Below are 21,948 nucleotides of genomic sequence, written 5' to 3'. Positions count from 1 at the left end.
AAGTACATGTTATATAGTATTCTTATATCTTATATAATCTAAAAGGTGGTATTTAAAAATAATTGTTAGCTTTTTTTGTCTAAAATGTCTATCTAAAATCTATATCTCTCGTCTAGTCTAAAATGTATATCTCTATACTTTTTTATCTTAGTTCTTGTATAGCTTTACTAAAAAAATATACATTCATACTCTTTCATGTAATTTTGAACTCAAACAACGAAGTCTAGAAACGGGAAGAAACGATTAACTTTCACTCGTTCAGACCGATAATGAGACACCGTCTGCGCAAAGAAGGAAACAATCTGCGGTAATACGTACTCGCGTAGATTATTAAAGCTGTTTCAATCGCAGTGTACTTATTACTTTGAAAGTTAAACAAGAGTCACCAAGAAAACATTAAATTCCGAACGGAACTAATTTATTTGAAGGAATAACAAAGATAACACGGAGACCAGACAAAGTGTTCGAATCTATTAATATTAAGAAGGGATATTGTAGTTTAATATAATGATATTAAACTGTTATATCCCTTTAAATGTAAATTGAATGTAAATCTCAATAGAGAGAGCTTATTAATTATGCGGTTCAGAATTAACAAGGCTGTTCTGTTATTAGATAACTTGTCTCTAAATATAGAAATATAAGAATCCGTATATAGACTTTATATGTTTTCCTTTAATAATTAAACATAGATAATTAAGAGATTTTTATATATATGATACAAAGCTTATGATGGTCGAAAATAAAACAAGATTGACTTTATTTATTTGTTAGTTTACGTGCGTAATCTATTTTTGATTTTGAATCAACTATTATAATCACTTGTGTGTTCCAAGACAAAAATGCCCGAAGCGGTACAGTTTCTCTGTACTGACATTTCATTTGAGAAGAGCACATAAGAAACTCAGTTACTTTTATCTCATCCACTAACATCTTAATACTCCCGAAATTGTATGTTATTAAAAAAATCATACACCGTTGTGATTATATGACTTTTTTAAGTATATGGTATGATAATTCTGCGACGTTGCAAGAGAGTTTATTACATAGTGCCTAGAGAAAGGTATAAAAACCTATACCAGAGGTTAGCATTGGAGATACAGTTCTAATGTTAATATTCTGTACACGCTATTTTTCTTTTTGTAGTCGTGTCGTTTCAGCCAGTACTTGCCCACTGTAAGTCGTAAGCCCCCTCCAAAGATATCTATCTATAGGGGGATGTACAAATATCGCCACGCTTGGTAGACGTGTTAGTATAATGAATGCTACACAGCGAATGATGCCATCCATCCTCTGGAAACTTGTTTGTGAACTGATGCAATCCTATATAATTAATACACAGTGTATAAGATCTTATCCCGGAAATCGAATTTGCGACCTACGGTCACAACTTTCAGTCCTCTACCACTGAGCTACCACGACTCAGTTTTTCTTATAGTTGTCACTATTATACAAATTGACATAGTTTTTACATAATTAGGGTCATAATTTTTTACCAGTTTATTTTTTACTTTATTACCAGTACAAAAGCTCCTGAATTTACAGTAAGTCCCACTGATTATATCCTAAAAGTAACTTAAAACTTAATATGACTTAAGACTAGTAGCCAAGGCTTTTAAAAACTAAAAAATTCGTAGTCACGAATCATTTCCACTAAGCTGTCGACTTTACATTGTAGGAAGAAACTATGTAACGCATTCCCATAAATTGACGTCAGTTTTTATAAGCTTCGTATAATGCAGAACATGCCCAGATGTCTCATCAGGGGATCAAGGGTTAGTTATAATTAAGTGTGCCATATGCGTCTTCAATCCTTTACAATAGAGTGCTTGTTAAATAAGCTAATAGATTCCCTTACACATACGCCTATGGTAGTGATAATCTCGTGTTTAAAATAAAAAAAAATATTTTATGCTACTTTCAGCATAGTGTCTAGTGCAAAAAAATACTTAATACTAACATTAATATGAATAAAGCTACGTTGAAAATATTTACACTGTAATCATTGATATTATACAAAAAATTAAATGAATCTAGAAAGTTCGCTGATGGCTCAAGAAAAAGTGAAAACAAGCTGCAATCACTTATTACACTTAAAACATTAAATTGTGACATTTTATGACGAAGTGAATGTTGATATATTACAATTCAAGTATCGTTGTTCGATTCTGGTCTCAAAATAAATACCGTTGACATTATGCGAATATCATTTAGCGAACGGCAAGTACAAGTCTAGTTGATTTTTTTAATCGAAACATAAACTTTTAGCAAACGACTTTACACGGTGATTGAGCAAAAGTTTTTCAAAAGGGTGTATTTTTAACTTATTTGCTGCCAATGTATGATGTTTGAATAACAAATAACCTAATGATAATATAATAAGAAACAACGTTTTCAAAGTTAGTTTTTCTACATAATAATATGAATTATTGTTTATTATACTGACTTAATACTCCTAAAAATAGTAGAAAACACGTACAAAATACTTGAAGATATTTTTTGATAAATAAGTTATATATTCGCTCATTTAATGCTTTTACGACTTTGACCAATCACCCTAATAACACGTGTGTGAATAGATTTAAACATAAAGTTTTGGATTGTATTATAAAATTTAAATGTAAGTTAAATTATGTTTATTACGTTTAATTTATGAAAAAAATTGATAAATATATGTTCAAAACCCGCAAAAGATACAACCATCGTTAAGGCACTAAAATAAACAATAGATCCTTTTTGCTTCGTCGGTGCACCTTGCGGTTTTATCGTTCCTAATAAACTGTAGGCATTAGTTATGCAAGGCCTAAGTTGCCGTCGCAAATAAACTTTGCTGAATGGCGCCTCCAGTCACTAACGACCTTTAGCTTCGTCCAGAAATCGGACGAGACCTATTCGTACACTGTAATTTAAACTTTAAATTGAGTTCCCAAATAAATAATCTTTTCTTAAATACTCTATTTTATTTTTATTTTCAGAGAAAAGGCCACAAACATACAAGTACTTAACATTTTATTACGTTAATTAAGATTACATGATCTATGATCCTTTTTGGGAAATAATTATCAAGTATAATTATTATTAGAATTATTTGTATTTCAACTACCGGTCTAGAAATTTCCGCGGAAAAACAATTTACAATGGATTGCTTGCCACACGAAAAAAATAATAAAAATGTGTAATAATAAGTCAATGACATAAAATATATAATAAAAGTAAATAAAGTTTACAGAACTAGCTTGTAATTATTAATTCAACTCTTCCTGACTGCACTGGACCACCTTGAATAGAATGGTTCTCGCAAGTAATGTTCGTTTTTCAAAACGAAATATAATCTGTGATATAACACGCGACCTAACAGTAACATGCAGTTAGGCAAGTTTAATTGAACCGTAATGAAAAGAGACAAAAAGTTTGCCGACGTTTTTCATAACAGAGCATTATTTTACATAACACGTGTCGTATTTTATAACCCCTGTGGCAAAAGCAAGCAACTAAAATAAAAAGGATCCAATATTTTTACTATATACTATGTTAAAAGTGTTCTTAATAGTTTTTTTCACATTAATTAATGATATGGTCACTTAATGCTGAGTGATAGGGTCTACCAGCCTCAGGCGATAAGATCATCAGTGCACAAAATGTTCTAAATTAAATAACATGTTTTTTACTATCACTTTTGACCTTCTATGGCTATAAGCATACAGTTCGAAATACAGTGCTATAATATTATGATTTATAGACAAATGTTAAGTGATATAAAAATTTAATAAAAATGTACTTTACCTATTGTTAGCAGCTTTGCGAGGAGCAAGAAAGTCGTCCATTAAGAATGCTAAATATCTACCAAATACCGGCAGATATATTTCATTCACTGTGCTCGTATCTTTCATATGCGATCTCACAAGCAGCCGAATAACGTATCACAACGTGCGCCGCGCTCACGAATAAATTACACGGCAACTTATACACCTGTGCTCACAATACACTGCTGACTTTGAAACCGAGCGTCAGGTTGCATTCCGTATTACTACCAGCTTAGTTAACATTTACGTATCATTTCTAAATTTTTAAAACATTATCTAGCGCCGAAACAATTTGTTCGTTTACATAATCAAGTGGCTTAATACATTTATTGCTGCGTAACCTTTCATTTCGCAATTCACGTTTCGATGTAATTGAAATTAGTTTATTCAAATTAAATGTATCACCATAAGAATTAATTCGGAAAAATAGTCGTCATTGCCTGAAATTGTTTAATTTTATCGTAGTAATTAAGGAAACAAAAATACCTTTTTAGACTCATTTATAATTTTGCATTGTCATATATAATTTCGCAACGGTTGGTATCAATTTAAATCTTCTACAACGTAACATAAATAAAAGACTGAGAATTTGAATCACTAGGGAAAGGGTGTGATTAATAAATTCTAACCTAACAAATTGTCTACTATTGAGTTATGCAGTGTGTCCCAGAAGTAATCGCCAACCATAGCTTTGTTTAATTAATTTTCTAGAGTTACCTGATTTTAGCTAGATCTTGGTGATGGAATATATGTATATACTAAATGACGATATTGTGACGGCACAAAAATTTTAATTAATGTAATAATTGTCGTTTTTATGATATAATAGTTCATCCGTCCTGAGTTTTTTTAATTGTTTTTTTTTTTTGTTATATTAACAGCTTAGACAAGAATTGTCGATAGCGATGTCTCCATGTTATAATTTGTATGATCTTATTTCAATCGCTTGCCTCGATCCGAAATATAAACCGCTCGCACCTTTCACAGTTAATTTCACGTGTCAGAGTTTTAGTTTGAAACCAGTTACTCGAGTTTGCACTGTTAGCGGCATGGCTAATTTTATAGCTACAATACTTTTAAAGTGGAACGATTAAGATGTTTCAAAAAGAAATTGAAATGTACAAGATAGTGTTAAATCAGGTGAAGGAGAATGGCAAAGTAATTTGCATTCTCTTACATATCTAACGTATTTCCGCAAATTACGCGCAATTATATTAATTCAAATTATTATAGGAGAGATTTATTGAATAATGCATTTTTATACTAAAATATTTATTAACTAGCTATCATACGTCCGCTTCTCGTGGCCCGAACTGTAGTTTGTAGGTGTTATTTTATAAAATTTATTTTTAGTCATTTTTAACACGACTAAAAATATCTACCTTAATTTTATAACAACACAAGCTACAGTTTGAAAATAAAAAAAAATTTAATGAACGCCTCTTCAGGCGCACTTGCGGGTTAGACTTTCTTAACTAACCTCTAGTCTGCAAAAGGAATTTTTCAAACAAATTTAGCCTCTCTTAAGCTTATGGTTCCAGAGATATCTTCATGAAAAAATATCTGGGTGAATAATTCTTATACATATATAGATTCATATTGTTATTGATTTTTTAATTTAGGCTTAAAATTTTAAGTTTACCAACTTTGAGCGACCTTTGGTACAAAATACTTTGTACATGTATGTCAGTACAAGGCGTGCCCACAAGTAGCAATTATAGTAATAACAACGTACAATTATATTAATAAATTTACAAATAAATTACACAGATATTACGATAAAGGCGTGCATTCATAAACTTAATGTGTTCTTTTTATAACTTTTAGGACGTATGTTAATAGAGAAATTCTAATACATTTCTTGTTAATTTTTTTCTTATTTTTGCCTTTTCGCAGCCCTCGATAGACTAGATAAGAATAAATATTTATTAGTCTAACAAATGGTTAATTACAGTATCGTAAGTAGAATAAATTAACTACAGTGAGTCAGCTGCAATTTTATTCATAAGCATGAAAAATAAAAAAATAGGTTTTATTTTCTAATAAAGTGTAGGCGATAATGTAGGTTATTTTAGTTTTTTTTTTCATTGAATTTAATCCAAAATAAAGCTGAATTATTTCGAATGTATTCGAAAATAATCGGCGGCAGTTCAATTTACTTAAACTTACAGGCGTGTTTTTGAAAATCTTAAGTGTTGTTTTGATCAATGTTCCACAGGATCTGGACTATACTTTGACGAAATCATTTAAAAATATATAACATTCTTTCTTTTGTAAATAAAATAAATTGAAATGTATGGCTCACCTTATGTATAATTTCCAAAGTCTATATCGCTCAAAATGCGTGACTAGTAAAAGACTAGTTGTATCTCTAAACAATTATACCTAATAATTCCTTTATTTTGTTTTAAAGCCGCTTTGCAGACGTACTTTGTAGGCAGTGGAATTTTTAAACTAACGGGATAATCCCATATCAAGTCTCAAGGGTTGGAAATCTAAGTAGAATTAGAATTTACATCAAAGTAGTAAGGGTTACTTGGATGCTCGATAGAAGAAGTTAGGGGCCCTTATCTGTCCGTTAATTTTGTCAACGCTCTTCCGGACAATATTCGACGGCTCATTAGAACCAAAAATAGAGCACTGAGGCTCTACGACAAATATAGGACCGACGAAAATAAACTTCGTCTCCGCAAATTACAAAGGCTGGTCAAAAAACAGCTGGCGGATCACAGAAACAAAAAGTGGGACACGCTGCTCGGAGACCTCGAGCCTTCCCATGTCGCCTTCTGGAAGCTGACCCGAGGTATCAAAGCAGACAAAACAGTCCCCACCCCACCCCTTGTTCGCGACTCCGACAACTCCTTAGCATTCGATGACATCGATAAGGTTGAATGTTTGGCAGACAGCATGGAGAACCAATGCACACTCTCATCCACCCCTGTGAACCCTCAACATAGACGTGAGGTCAACATCACCGTTAAAAAACGGCTGATAAAACCTCACACTGGCCCAAATATCACCCCTGTAACCCCCGACGAGGTCACTGATCTAATCAAGGGGCTCAAAAACAAATCAGCTCCAGGCCCCGATGGCATCTCAAATAAAATGTTAAAGATCCTTCCCCCCCACCTAATCATTCTATTAGTGGCAATATTTAACTCCCTAATATCGAGCTGCACCTTCCCAGACACCTGGAAAGAAGCAGTCGTAATAGGGATCAAAAAGCCCAAAAAACCCCCCAACCTCCCGTCCTCCTACCGACCCATTAGCTTACTGAGTACTCTAGGTAAGCTATTCGAGCGCTTACTTCTTAAGCGCCTCCAGAAAGTTGCACATGACCTCCGTCTCATACCCGACGAACAGTTCGGGTTCCGCCCCCACCATTCTTGTGTGCACCAAGCACACAGACTTACGGAACACATCTTAGATGGTTTCGCAAGGCCCCGCTCCCTTGTCACAAGTGCGGTGTTCTTTGATATCGCTAAGACATTCGACAAGGTCTGGCACAACGGCTTATTATATAAGCTGTGGAAAATAGGTGTGCCAGATAAGCTCGTCAAGATCATCGAAGCCTTTCTGTCGAATCGTACCTTTAGATACAAACTAGACGGTACTTTTTCCTCCCTCCGCCCTCTCAAAGCTGGCGTCCCTCAGGGCTCCTGCTTATCCCCCTTACTCTTCTCACTATACACTAGTGACATCCCCACCCACCCCAATGTTCAACTAGCCCTGTTCGCGGACGACACCGCTCTCTTCGCCACAAGCATATTCCCCACCACACAAACACGCCACCTCCAAAGTGCAACCAATCAGCTGGGCGATTGGTTTCGCAAGTGGCGTATTGACGTGAACCCTGACAAAAGTCAGGCGATCGTCTTCAAGCTGTCCCGTCGTACCAAACCCAGACAAGGTCACAACCCGGGAGTAATCTCCCTCTATGATCGTCCCATCCCCTGGTCTAAATCGGTTAAATACCTAGGTGTCACCTTTGACACTAGGATGAGTTTCCAAATTCATGCGAAACAAGTGGCTAATAAAGCCCGCATGATATTATTCAGATTATACCCCCTCCTCAACCCTTCAAGCAAGTTGTCCCTCAGACACAAGCTCCTCCTCTACAAAACTTGCATAAGGCCAGTCTTCGCCTATGCAAGCGTAGTATTCGCCCACGCTCCATCTCATATCCTACGTCCCCTACAGTTGCTGCAGAATCGCTTCACCAGACTTGTCACTGGTGCTAGATGGTTCCAACGCAACATAGATATCCACAGTGACCTCAAATTAGAAACCGTGCAAGAGTTCTTCCAAGCATGCTCTAAAGCATACTTTGAGAAGGCCTCTGCCCACCCCAACCCGCTCATTGCGAGTTCAACTCGCTACAACCCCGGCTCCTCTTTCAGAAACCTCGTGAGACGTCCTAAAGATGTCCTCACAGATCCAATCATAGGGTTCACTCAACCCACTCACCTGACACCACACCCCTCAGACATTCGCAGCTCCACAAGCAAGAACTCCCCCACAGCATCATCTACTCCACCGTCAACCTCTCACCGCACGAAAACACGCGTGCGAAGTACTAAAATCAGACGCAACACTTCACACCGTCCAAAAAAGAAACGACGCCGGCCTTCTGGCGTCGCCGCCGCGAACAGCGTGGGCGATCCGAGATAGGATCAGTATCCTACCTTAGATTGCCGAGTGGTCCACGCTGCCGTTATTACACAACTCTTCATGCATCACACTTCAGCAACATCGATTATACACGCGCACTAACCGTGCGTTCTACCGGCCAGCATGACCGCGACCGACTGTGTCTTCGAGGGGCCGACCAGGTTGTTCCTAGGTTGTTCCCGTGTTCCTGAGCATCATCTTCGTCGCTCTCCATAAGTCTCACCACCGTCCCTGATACGAGTTCCGACACTCAAACTTTGTTAAGTTTTAAAGTTCACGGACCCCTCCGTTCCGTGAACTCATACAGATGAAGCTGTAAAAGCCGCAAGGCTAACAGCAACAACTTCTTCAGAAACAATACAAAAATCTGTCCGTTAAGTCACTCGTACTACATCGTTAAACGTTGTTGGATTATGAAGTACTTAATACATTATATTCACATAAAGGGAGACAGATTTAATAATTACTGGCCAGTCAGACACATGCCATACCTTTAATACTACGTTTATAAAATCTTTGAGAAAAATATAAATATAAAATCTTTAAGACTTCACTTTTTTTTGCTTTTTATTGTTTTTCGTATAACTTTTTGGCAGAACTCCAAAAAGGTCTGACGACGTTCCTCTTTGCTCACAAGTGAGGCGATGTTCTCCTCCTTTATTTTCTCTGCTTACAGAGATTAGTTTTTTGCTCCTACCGCGCCTAATACGGCACAGCCGGTGATCGGGCACACCATTCGTCGGTTATTAGTCATCATTCTAAAGAATATGATCAGAAAAATACAATGACAATGTTTCCAAAGACACAAGATAAAATCGGAGTTTGAGCTACGAAAATAGGAAATATTAAGCCTTAAAGAATTCGTTTAAAAACATACCCAGACGAAAATTTTCAGCGAGGTTAAACAAAAATAAAAGAGGTCTTTACTCATCGATGGGAGAATTATATAAGAAGTGATCTATGTATTATGTTAAGTTTATGAGAACATTGACTGGCGCAAAGCTCGTTAGTTACAGCTGATTGACACTAATATAAAAAAAGCGCAACAATGTCTAATTTTATTAATAATTCCCACTGCCAATATAACTTCACATACAAGCTGACTTTTTAAATCTATACATTATTTATTTATTCATACAAATCAGTAAAAACATAACCAAGTCTAATGATTAGGAAATTGTATTCATATTCTCAGAGAAAAATAATAGAAGCTCTCCAGATATAATCTATTTATGTATGTTATTTCGTGTTATAAAGTTTTACATGCTTCTATCTTTATCACATTAATGTACAAGCTAATTGCTTATTGGTATAAAAGCTTTTAAAGTGGTGAATGTTTAGCTCGTTTATCTAATAAAAATTCTAAAGTTTTATTAACACCCGTTTCAGAAATGATGACTCTTAGATATGATATATAAAATTTTATTTTGCCAAAATGCGACAGTCCAATAGCATCTTGCAGTACAAATTTTGTAGGAATAGGTAATAAACAGTAATTAATTTAAATATGTAATAATCTGAATTTTCAATACATTTTTTAAAAATATTTATATTGTTATTTATCATTACAGAAACCATTAATTTTTGTATAGGATGAATCATACATTATTTGATAGTAAATGTTATACATTCACCCCATTTTTAAGCTTTTATAACTATTTTAAATCATCCTGTATACAGTTATTCATTGTCTTCGCTGTCAAATTGAAGAGTAGTATATTTCCTAGTGTTTCCAATAGTGAATAGCGACCTTTATAGTTACCTCAGTGTTTCGCCATTCCGCCGCAGTGTGTGTACACAAACTAACAAAGTGCCTTTTACTAGACGATTGGCTAAAATCTCGTTTAGCCTGTATTCCGCATTCCTACAGCAAGTGGCGGCGTATTAGCCCACGCTTCCATTTGCAATGTTTTTGATTAAATGGTTATTTTATACATCATGACGACGCTCTTGATACGGGACCTGACCTACATACTAATTTGTTCTATTATCTTTAGTTTACACACATATACCTCCTTCACGTCGTGTTGATTCCCAGGAGTCATATTATTTTAATCTAACTAATTGTTATAACTGCTCATTGTCATGATGTCCACATAAACAGAGCTAGTTTTTTTTTTAATTTAAATGTGTACAACATTTTTAACCTATTTTTCAAAGTACTATTATTAACACCATGTAAATACCAAAAAAATCATTTTTAATACCAAAAACTCGATTTTATAACGCGTATTAGTTAATGATTCTACGGGTAATGATAAAAATAATTTTCAATAAGCTGTCATAAGTAGATTAGAAAAATGTAAATTAAATTTAAAATAGGTTGTGTACTGAACGTCTTTGTTTTTTTCAATTTTAAGAAAATACTGTTATAAAAATGTGTTGAATAAAAAAATCGAATTTAAATATTACCAATACTAGACACATTAATAACAAAGATATTCTTAAAATAGTACAACTATTCCGTTCGTTGAAAAATATCGTATTAGACTCAAACAAACTAGATTTGGAAATATTTAAAAAAAACTAATCAAGATTTGTCACTATTTCGCCGAATATGCAATGGAAGTAAAGAACCGTCTAAGCATGTATGTCTAACAAGAAACGTGTCCACGATTAACTTTTGTAACTAAAATATCTGTGCACTTCATTATATTGCGAAACAACCATCGCATTTTGAACATCACGGTAAAATAATTTTTCATCCAATACAATAGTCAATGATTATCTGTCGTCCCACGTGCAAGCATTGCCAAATTTATTTATTCGAAATATGTACTATTGAATTTTGTCCTCATAGTAATTTTGTTTACATTTTATTAACAGTTGATGAAATATTCAAATGCTGTTTCTTCATATTCGATGTTCGTACAACACAACAAAGTTCCGTTCCGTGGTTTTAGAAATCTATACATTTCGAGGATGCGCATAATAAAGGAGAATATAATACAGGATATTCACTTAATATCACTTATGCTGTAATTGCACTCTGTCAGGATACTGATAATAACGTGTGCTAGTACTTAATTCGCAACTCGCACGATCAACGCAGTCACACACAGTGGGTACATTAATATTAGCCGCGCTCACAGCTTCCCTTCCTGTCTATTTAGACAAAATTATTACACCGTAACATATTAAAATTTATTGAATTAATCAAAAGTTTCTTTACACAAAATATAAACATCTATTTCGTATAATATCCGTGTTTTAATGAAGAAAAAATTAGAATGGCTGAGTGAGAGTAGTTTTACATACACGTATCGAAGTGAAAAGTCAAAATATAACAAATTTCATGTTTGACGAAATGTAATCAAATATTATTATTTTATGAATTTACAATTAGTATTTAAATGCACGATTTCAAATGTATTTATTTATTGTAAACAGACACGCTTACAACAAAACATATACATATATGTTGTAATATATGTATATAGTTTCGTATAAAAATAGTAGCAAATTTTAATATTTGCCTGTTGTAAGCCTCTAAAACGCTAGCCATAGTTATGCTAATAACTAAACATTAAAAAAATTAATCAAACAGAAAAATAATATTAATCGGCATTCTAATCATTTTGTATTTTCCTTTAAATGATATTATAGGAATTAAATGTATATATAATTTACAAAAAGTGTTTAAGATAATATTTTGACTAAAAAAATTGGAAAATTAAAAACTAAATTATGTGATGAAATACACACATATATACATTCAGACGTTAAATGAACCTGGTGAAGGTCGATATCTTTTAAATAACAATTTATGTATTATAATGTTAATATTTTGTTCGAGGAGAAATCATTTTGTTTAGAGGCGAAACGTTGTACACAATGGTTCAGTTTTTTTAAATTACCTCCTATTCATTTCCTGTAGCAGTAACAGATGAGTTTCGTTTTTAGTGATACCTTGTCACCGTTTACGTCACTTCCCGATAATGAAAATATGGAACTACAATGTTTACAAAAATGTAAGTGACTCTAGTCACCAATTAATCATATGTACAGTAGCTCACAATTTTATGTAATCGGTTTTTGACAACAGAATAATATAAACTTGGGTGTAAAGTCATCACCGGATTTGACGACCTTTAACTGCCAAACTAAAGACCATTAATTTTTTTTTAAATGATCATGTTTAGTGTGATTAGTTACAAGTGGAAATATTTAATGGGATGTATGTATAGCTCATTTTAATTAACTTATATCCAATCAACCTGCAGAAGATATCACCCTGAAATATATCAGACAAATATTTTTTTTTATATTGGAACGCAACAGGCAGATAACTTCTGACAGTACAAAGCCAGGGACAGATTGTAAACAATAATTAATGTGTGGTAAACCGAATTTTGATACGCTTTTTCTTACTGTATTACCAATACGTTATTTATTATTTCTAAAACCATTGATTTCTTGGATATGGCATGCTATACATTAATTGACAATGAATAAATTTTCCTCCAACCCTTTAGAAGCTCTTACACTTATAACCAATCACCCTGTATAAATCCTAGTAAATTGAATGCTTCTATTCCAGGATAACAGTGTTTACTATGTTACTATGTATATGTAAATATCGAATTCATCACAATTCGCTGAACTAGATCTCGTCGTCGTGCTACTCAATTAAGGTCACTTGCCGATATAATTTTCATATGTTCATGTTTAAAAATAAAAACACACATTTATAATTCAAGGTTTTACTTTACACAATTTGGATTTTTTTATCTTTGAAAAACCTTTTCTTGTACTACCATAACAGAAATACGCGTATTGCTTTCGAAGAATGTGAATATATTTTAATCTAAATTGCCATCAAATATTAATAGAACTTGTGACCTTTGTATAACTGGTAGCTAAATATATGATTCTGAATCATGAGAAATAGCAGTTTGAAAATAAATATCCGCTAAGGATTTAGTTATTTAATGTTATGTGAATATTATGTCGTTAGATAGCTGCATACAGTTAGTCATAACTATTAATATAGCTGCATTTATCCCATGTGCATTATAGATTTGTTTAATTATTTATAATATATTACTGGAATTGTTATTCAAATTCCTTTATTAAATATAATCCTTTATTAATAAAACAAGTTAATATTTTGTATTTTCTATCTGTTAATGTATGATAAATCAAAATTAATTAATATTGTAAAATATACTCTTCCTGTACATATAAAATAGGTGATTTAGTACTGTCAACGATTTAGGCAAAAGTTATCGTTAAAAGCTCCATCGTAGCGCATCAAAGAATGCCATTGTTACAAACTGAAACTTGGACATTGAATACAAACTTTGTAATGTCTTCGCGATCTTGCCATTGTATTAATCCGGAAAAGCAACTGGAAACCATTTCTAAGTAAAAGCACATTATGCCAATACAATTTTAATTTAAATTAAAAGGTAGCACAACGTCTAGTTTAAAAATATTGAAGATATACGTACGGTCGCTGTTTCAGCTGATATCTCTGACGCATCGTGATGACCTAGCGACGTGATATCATTAAACACATAAGTTCATCAATGCCAAATCACATGGGTTGTTCACTGAAGATGTGAGGAGGATTTTGTGCGGCGAAGGTCATGTGCCAGGGGCGTTATGCCTAGCGCGACCGAAACGCGACTGGGCGTTGATTGTTTAGAAAATGTAACGACAGTGTTAAATTGTTTGAAAATTGCGACAGGCGAGGTAATTAAGCATTACGGCTAAACGTGTATCAGTTGGTCGGTTATGCGCGAGACTGCGGGCGCATGGCGGGCCGGTGCCGCACACACCTAGCTCCAGCGGCACTGGCCACCGGAGCCCGACACCAGCGTGCGGCGTGCAATCAATTTATGCAAATTACCGACGGGATGGAGCGGCTGGACACGCTTAAATTGACTATAAACTATTATCGAGAACGATTCCACTTAGTTACTGACATACTCGTATATCTGATCCGCAACCTTACGCCCCCTTCCTAAGATAGAAATATACAGTTATCAATAAATTAAAAATACAGTTTTATGCACTTTATGTAAATAAAATTAAGCTTTGCTAAATGAAGGACGGGTCTACCAATTCCACTATTTTTATTTAAATTTATTAAGGCACGATAAAGGTTCTTATAGACAAAAAAATGGAAGAAAAAGAGCAATATTTCGCGATTTCCACTCATACGTCGAAAAAAAATATTCGTGCTAGGGCGTAATTAAAAAAATTGTATACTACAAAGCATTACAGTGTAAATATATTCACGTTATTAGAAGTCTTGCGTTGTGCGAAATAAAAAACTTAAAATTAATAATCAATAACTAAAACATGTTTTTTTTTTTTGCTTAAATGCCACAGGCTATTCTTACGATAAGAAGAAACAAAAGAAATAAAAACTGAGATGTATCTTTACAATTTCGACATATTAGAATATTTTAACGAAAATATCTTTCGTTGATTCAATCAAGCAGCACTTTCTCGTGTTATTTTACATATAAAAATTTACAGTTAAATATAACGGTATATAAACAAATCTTTGTGCCACAAGGCGATCGTTTCGCATACGTATAAACATAAAAAGTAAATATATAAATTTAAATATATATATTAAATAGCCAAAGCAAAAATCGTTCAGTGAAACATTGTAGACGTTTGTAATTTAAAAGTGTTGAAAGAAATTTTTATATTAAAAAAAAAACTAGATCACTGTTACAATATCTACGTCACTCGCAATTGGGCACTCGATTCAGTTATGCTTCGGTGGTTCTTTTCATTTTTTATTGCTCACTTACTCGTATTTCCTAAGGTGATTGCTATAAGCAAACCAAACAAAAATTAAAACCACCTGTTTTTAAATGGGTAGTATAGGCGAGTACTGTCCCAAGCCGAGGTCGCCAGAAGTCCTAGTATCACGGGGTAAGTGCAGTCTGGACAAGTTGATTTAAATTGACCTTCCTAAATACAAATGAGAAACAAGACTGAATAAAACCAAAAGCCGAGGTCGCCTCGCGACGGCCCTTGAGCCCCGTCACTCCATGGAGTGAAATCGCGGATCCAATAAAATAGTAGTAATTAGCGGCCCGAACCGAGGCTCGAGCTTCGCTACCTTAATAGAGGTCTTAGGTTAGGCGCCCTCTACGACCTGGAATGTAAATACGACCGAATCTGCCAGCAATGGACAGCAGTGAAAGTCAAGTTTAAAAAAAACTGCCTGTCGTTTAATACACACTTTTATACAAAACTTCTGTTAAAAACTTGTTGGAAACTTATAAAACCTTTCTCTGAAAGTATTAAAAAAAGTTATTGTACGAGATATATAACGCAATGAAAAAGTATTTTAAGAAATATCAAGTTTTTTCTTTTCTCATAAGAGATATGAACGCTACTGTTTATCTTATGTAAACACTCTAACTGCGGTACAAGAAAAACTGATAAAAGACTTATATAACCTCCACTACTTTCTTGGACATTAAAAACGACTGAATAAGACGCAAATCGTTTTTTATCAACCTGTATTCGAGTCTTTGGCTTGTATTTTCATCAACAATCACAGAAAGAACATTTTTATTTTGGTAACCTAATTAATTGTATTAGTTTTCAATAAACAGTTAACTTTATTTAATAAATTTTTCCCTCAAATTATTTTATTCGTTTAAGTGTAAAAAATATATTCTGTTACCGATCCCTTGCTTTGTCTTTACAGAATTTAATATATTTTGTCTTCCAAGCCAGTCAATTTTTTAAAACTGATGACACAGGCTTCTCTCAGTGACTTCCAACAGCACTGATTGAAAACGGTCTACATCAAGCGTCTTCCGACAATCTTAACAAGGTTGTCTGTCTGCGTTGTAGTCGAACATCCTACGGTCATCTTGCTGGTCTGTGGTCTCCACAACAGAACTTTAAAGCCTCAGCAGCCATGATTAATTTATTTAAAAAGTATGTATAAAATTATTAAAATGTACTCAGATATCTCTTGTAGTCAGTAATACATTCATGTGGAAGAATCAATATCCCACAGCTTCAATTAAGTCCGCTCGTCAGAATTTGAATCATCATCTCTCAATTGCTATTGAACAGAATGGTGGGATCGGTTCAGTTTCTCGTCTGGCAAAGTAATTATGTAAGTCACGGAGTATTTCAAAAGCTATTGTCAAAGAACTGAACGTTTCGAATATGAAATATCGTGGAAATGCTCCGCAGCGAAAACATTCCAAGTTTTATTTCCACTTGAATCCCGACCATCTTTTGTTTTAGCCAGCTATCACCCGATGAACATTTATAAATATAAAAACTTTTAAAAATCTTTCATAACGGCTTATAATTTTTTATATAAAATAATCAGGTTGATATGCTAAAAATACAAATTATATAATAGAACTTTAAAATGTCAATTACATATTCATTAACAAAACAGCTTGACATCTTTTCGCGAGACTTTAAAAACAAATTTCAACATAGAAGTAAAGAAAATATAAATGTAATGAAATTAATAACACTATACTGCATTTGCTAACAAACGAACGCAGTGTGCCCCTTCGGCAGATGTTGCGTGACAAAATAGATAAAAATGGGTGATAATTTCTAACCGAAAACAGAGTGCATCATGTGTGAACAAGCAAACCCGCTTAAAACCGTTCCCTCTATGCATATTTGAAAAGAATAATAGTCCTTAATGATGTACGCGTGTATTTTTTTATTTTTAATATACCATGAATCAGGTGCGTTGATTTAATTTTATATAAGTATTTACTGCTTATATTAAAAATAAGTAATAAAGGGGGATCAGTCCTTGAGACATCTTTTACCATCAAATAGTATAGTGCTGTCTTAGCTAGTGAAGGAAGGAGGGAAGGAGGAGGGAAGGCCTGTCAATTCGTCAATACTCGCGGTGGCGGCGCTGATAGTTTTTTCTTGGACACCTTTCCGCCGCGGTTTCCCATAGCGCAGCAGTGCAGCGGTTTCGGTAGCACTGTTTTACGCACAAGTTACTGCATTTCTGGTTTTATACCTAACGAATTAGAGAAATTGTGACGTCACCGGCAAAGCGCGGTGGTAACTTATTAGTTTAAAAGTGAGGCTAGCGAAAGTTGCATATTTCATTCCTACCATGTGATTATGTGTGAGCTATATCACATCGTCGGTGCTAATGTCTTAAGAAAATAAAAAAAAATAGTACGTACCCTTATCCTCTTTCGCAAACAGCGCTTCTATCTTTTTACATCCTAATAAATAAATTACAAAATAAATGTATTTATTTAATAAGTCTTTATATGTACATCAACATAGGATATAAAGATAAATAATTTAGATGTAATATAGAAAAAATAAGTACAAAGGGCTGTCTTATCGCAAAGGATAATTTCTTTCTGACAGCCATTGTTAAATGAGACATCTCAAGTTTTTCGGTGAAGAGCGGAACAATTGCGTCACGAGGAATTATATATTTTAAATTCTGGTGAATGTCTCGAACTTTATTATAATATTAAAAAATTAAATCCTTCAACACTAGTAGTTTAAAGTAAAGATAACTCGATAGCTAGTAGAATCATTAATGGAATCAAAACTCCATGTCCATACGGGCGCACCCATTTCCGATCCGGAGACGTTTTTTTATCAAGTATTTGTCTATAAACTTTACCCGAGTAAACAGCACCAAGGCGATACTAACAAATTAATGATTTAAACGTATGAAAAGAGATCTGGGTGAAGTACCTTGAACACTCTGCCTCAAATTCGCAGAAACTGTAAATACCAACGGACAAAGAGTGGTAATGAAAAACAAAATTAAACATGTTAGTAAAACAAATTGATAACAATCATACAAATTATACAAATATCTGTCTACATAAGTAAGCGATTTTCACCTTAGTACTGACTCATGACGATATCTCTAAAATCACAACGCATAGAGACATGAAATTTGTTAAAAAAGTTCCTATTGCCTAGTAGAAATCAGTTAAGAATAGATTTTACGTAATTCTACCCGTAAGGGGCTTGAAGGGGCGTTCATTAAAAATTCATGTTTTCTACATTTATTTTTATAAGAGCTCATTGATCTTGACCAGAATATTTCTTAGAAATTACCAAGAATGAATTTTATGAAATTACACCCACAAAAGGCAGTGCGGGCCACGTGAGGCGAGTAGTGGACATCTATTATATAAGTAATGTAAACTCATATATAGGCGCATTTATAGCTACTAGGCAGGTTTCAATTAAGAATGTGCATTATCAATGAGGATTCTACGTCAGTGATACGGGGAGAGAAATCGCAGTAGTTCAGGCCACGATCGTTCGCTCCCGTCCGTCGTGAACGACATTAAACTGAATCAATTTCATCCCATTTCCTGAGCCCCTGCCCCGCTATTTGCGACCTACTCGACGGATTATTGGATTTAATAAAAACACTCCTGGAGGTCAAATAGACCCACATGCGGGTTCGCTTTGAGAATTACATTATAGAAGAATGTTAATTCTTCGCTTCTGTTAATTCTATTAATAGATTTAAAATTATAATGTAATTATATACTTAACATTCTTTATGTGAGTGAAAAATATGTTTAAAGAGTAAATTTTTATCAAATTAATTGATTACTTGATTCATATACTTCTCAGGAACTACAAATAAACACGTAAAATACGTAACAAACATTAAACTTTATTTTCAGGATTTATAAAACAATATCAAATTTGTAATTAATTTTAGGAACAAACTTTCGTTTATTTTTTCCGATTAACAATTCTAATTCAAATGTACTAATTTTGCTTTATTTAATAGTTTAAAGTCACAGTAAAATAATATTTTATAGTGTTACAAAGGGACAAAATATGGGACAATTTATTACACGAATTTCATACATTAAAAACAATTCGGTTTAAAATTCTAACGCGATTGTCATTTAACATTGTTAATTAATGCGACAATTAGCGATAATTATCAATTACTAGTCACTAGAGGTACTTCAATATGATGACCGCGTTTTATTTTCTTTTTTGGCAATTTTTTTTATAGATAGTTGATATAGGCTATAAAAATTTAATCAATTAGTAAAAGTGACAAATTTGTAACATTTATTTATAATAATATATTCTTATAATTATTCTTTTTTACATGGTACATCTTTAACCAAAATAAACTAGATAGACGATAAATATTATTTTGTGAGGCGAAAACAGCACGATTAAAGTAAAGCAATAAAATTACGTGAAGAATTTTTTAAAAAGTCACTTAGAAAGCGTGGTTTAAGCTACTAACCACTTTTAATCACATCTCCCATTGACGCTTGTCTGAAGGAGTACTTTTTAACGATAAAGCGTTCTTAATCCAATTTTAAAAAGGTGCATTGAGATTTTCAAGCAGAAAGTTATCAAATTTAATCTTTATTATGATTTATTTAAAATGTTAAATGAGATTTATAATGTTAAGAATTAAATCTACGTTCTACCACCTCTAGCGGGCTGTATATGACAACGCACTAAAACACGCCTTGATTTTAAGTACATTTTTTATTTAACAATAATCGTGTACCGGCTACGATTTCCTTAAATATGGAAATAATTCGTATAACATTGCTAATAATGCACTAACATACTATTTAAGTAAATTATTTGAACTTTCACAAAATTCATTATCTACTTTATTTTCCTCCTACTGTTAATAGCGGAAATCGTAAAATTCAAATTCAAGAAAAAAGTATTCATATTGAATTAAACATAACAGCAGAGGATGTGTTATATCATTAAAGGCAAATTAGAAACTATACAGAAGGCAATTAATCTCTTCCTGCTTTCTAGTGTAGTGTTTTTGGTTGATAATATTATAATGTATAACCATAAAAATGTTTACGTAATTAGTTTTTAAAATTTAATGTTTTAAAATGTTATTAACTTAAAAGAAATAAAAACTATTATTTCTTTAATTAATAGTAATTTTTTGGATCAGAGAATTATCAGTGTTTTATAAAATAGTCAATAGACATAAAAATTAATTTAAAAATATTTTTGTAATTAATTTGATAACATAATTTACTTAAAATATAGATAATGAAAAAAACATACTTTTGATTCTTCCCCCGTGCCATTTTTAAAATATGCCTCAGTACAAAACGTAAAACACTATTTACAAATTAGTTAATGGAAAAAATCCACAAATCACACACAATTACTTTTAATACAAGTTTGAATGTATGAATTTTGGCGGCAATTGATCACATGAGCATGTTTTAACGCGACGTTCGTATCACCACTCTCCGAGATCTATACTCGATCCGGACGAGGTATGTGCGCGCCCTACTTCGACCTTACTAATAGTTTAGGCCAGACAGAGACCATATACTAATAAATCAATCTGATAGAGCGAGATAAGAAAATAGTAGGACGCAGTCACTCTAATTACGATAACATCTTTAGTATAGAATGTAATGGGTTTTTAAATTACATAGAAACTATGTGGTCTTTATGTCAAAAACGTTAAATAAATCATTGCGCAAGAGTTAAAGCTAATAACGCCATCTGTAGGCAGAAGCTTAAACTTGGTGGCAATATCAGATTGTGTTCAATAAATAGAAGTTTAATCGCCAATAGATGGCAGCACTTTGGAAGCAAAGTCTATTATTTAACACATATCTGAAACAATGGCCTATGTATCTAACATTTACAATTACTGATTAACTAATGTAGCAGACAGCGCCGTTTCTGTAATTAACCCCGATCTTCCACTGAAAATAATAAATAAAAAAATTATTACTTGTGGTTAATTATTTTAATTTAAAAACATTACCTCGAGGAATTAATAATTTTTTTTTCTATTAGCAATAATTAAGACAACCGGTCATAATTGAAAATACAGAAAATTGCAAATAATTAACCATCCAGAGAGTGTGTCAAATCCCTTATTAATGTTAACTATACAAGGTCGTAAATAACTATAATTATTACTTCCATAAACTTTCTTATTGTGCTTTAGCTGAGTCGAGTATGCCTCTTATATTGCTGTAACAATGTAAAAACATCACCTTAACAACAATTCTCAACTTTCGAGACAAAATTAAAGAGAGCTAACTATACCAGCAGTGCAACGTGAGTACGCTGCAAGAAAAGTGAAGATAGTAATATTGATCGCTCATGTGGATTCCCCTTTTAATAATATATACCTAAAGTTCAGCTTCATTGAGTTAGTAAATCTATGTACGGGCAATGTATTTCCGCCTTTAATAATATAATGTTCAGAAAGTAACTATTACTAGATTTAAAATAGTATGCTAAATTAACTATAAGTGACTTTTTAGAAGATACTTCACCTAAAAATTGATGTCTTCGCTTCCAAGATATTTCAATGTTAATATAAATTTGTAATTAAAAATTATACTTTAAAAAAAAACGAAGTCACGTTGAGTTTACTTCGCTTTTTTTGAGAAACTTATCATAATACAGGTGATAAACTACACTTGAAATCAATAAGAATTGTAATCCATCAAATTTTATTTTTAAA

At 33.1% G+C, this 21,948-nt stretch overlaps 1 protein-coding gene across 5 annotated transcripts in view; it reads right to left on the bottom strand.

The window, feature by feature from the left end:
- LOC137930324 (plasma membrane ascorbate-dependent reductase CYBRD1-like) overlaps positions 1–21,948 on the bottom strand; it is a 47,471-nt gene that overhangs the window by 24,913 nt on the left and 610 nt on the right. The window contains exon 1 of one of the 5 annotated variants that reach the window (XM_068773558.1): positions 20,517–20,742. The exons of 2 other annotated variants lie outside the window; for them this stretch is intronic. In XM_068773558.1, coding sequence (XP_068629659.1) covers positions 20,517–20,539 — 23 coding nt within the window. In that variant the 5' untranslated portion in view covers positions 20,540–20,742. Of the gene's footprint in view, positions 1–3,783; positions 3,975–13,927; positions 14,252–20,516; positions 20,743–21,948 lie in introns of those variants that run through there. 2 more of the 5 variants (XM_068773557.1, XM_068773555.1) reach the window with 2 other exon arrangements.

This window comes from Battus philenor, unplaced genomic scaffold (assembly GCF_028537555.1).
Source record: "Battus philenor isolate CCGP_79_NKW_IND1 unplaced genomic scaffold, ilBatPhil1.0.hap1 SCAF_6, whole genome shotgun sequence".
Taxonomy (NCBI): Eukaryota; Metazoa; Arthropoda; class Insecta; order Lepidoptera; family Papilionidae; genus Battus; species Battus philenor.
This window is presented reverse-complemented; position numbering and strand designations above follow the sequence as displayed.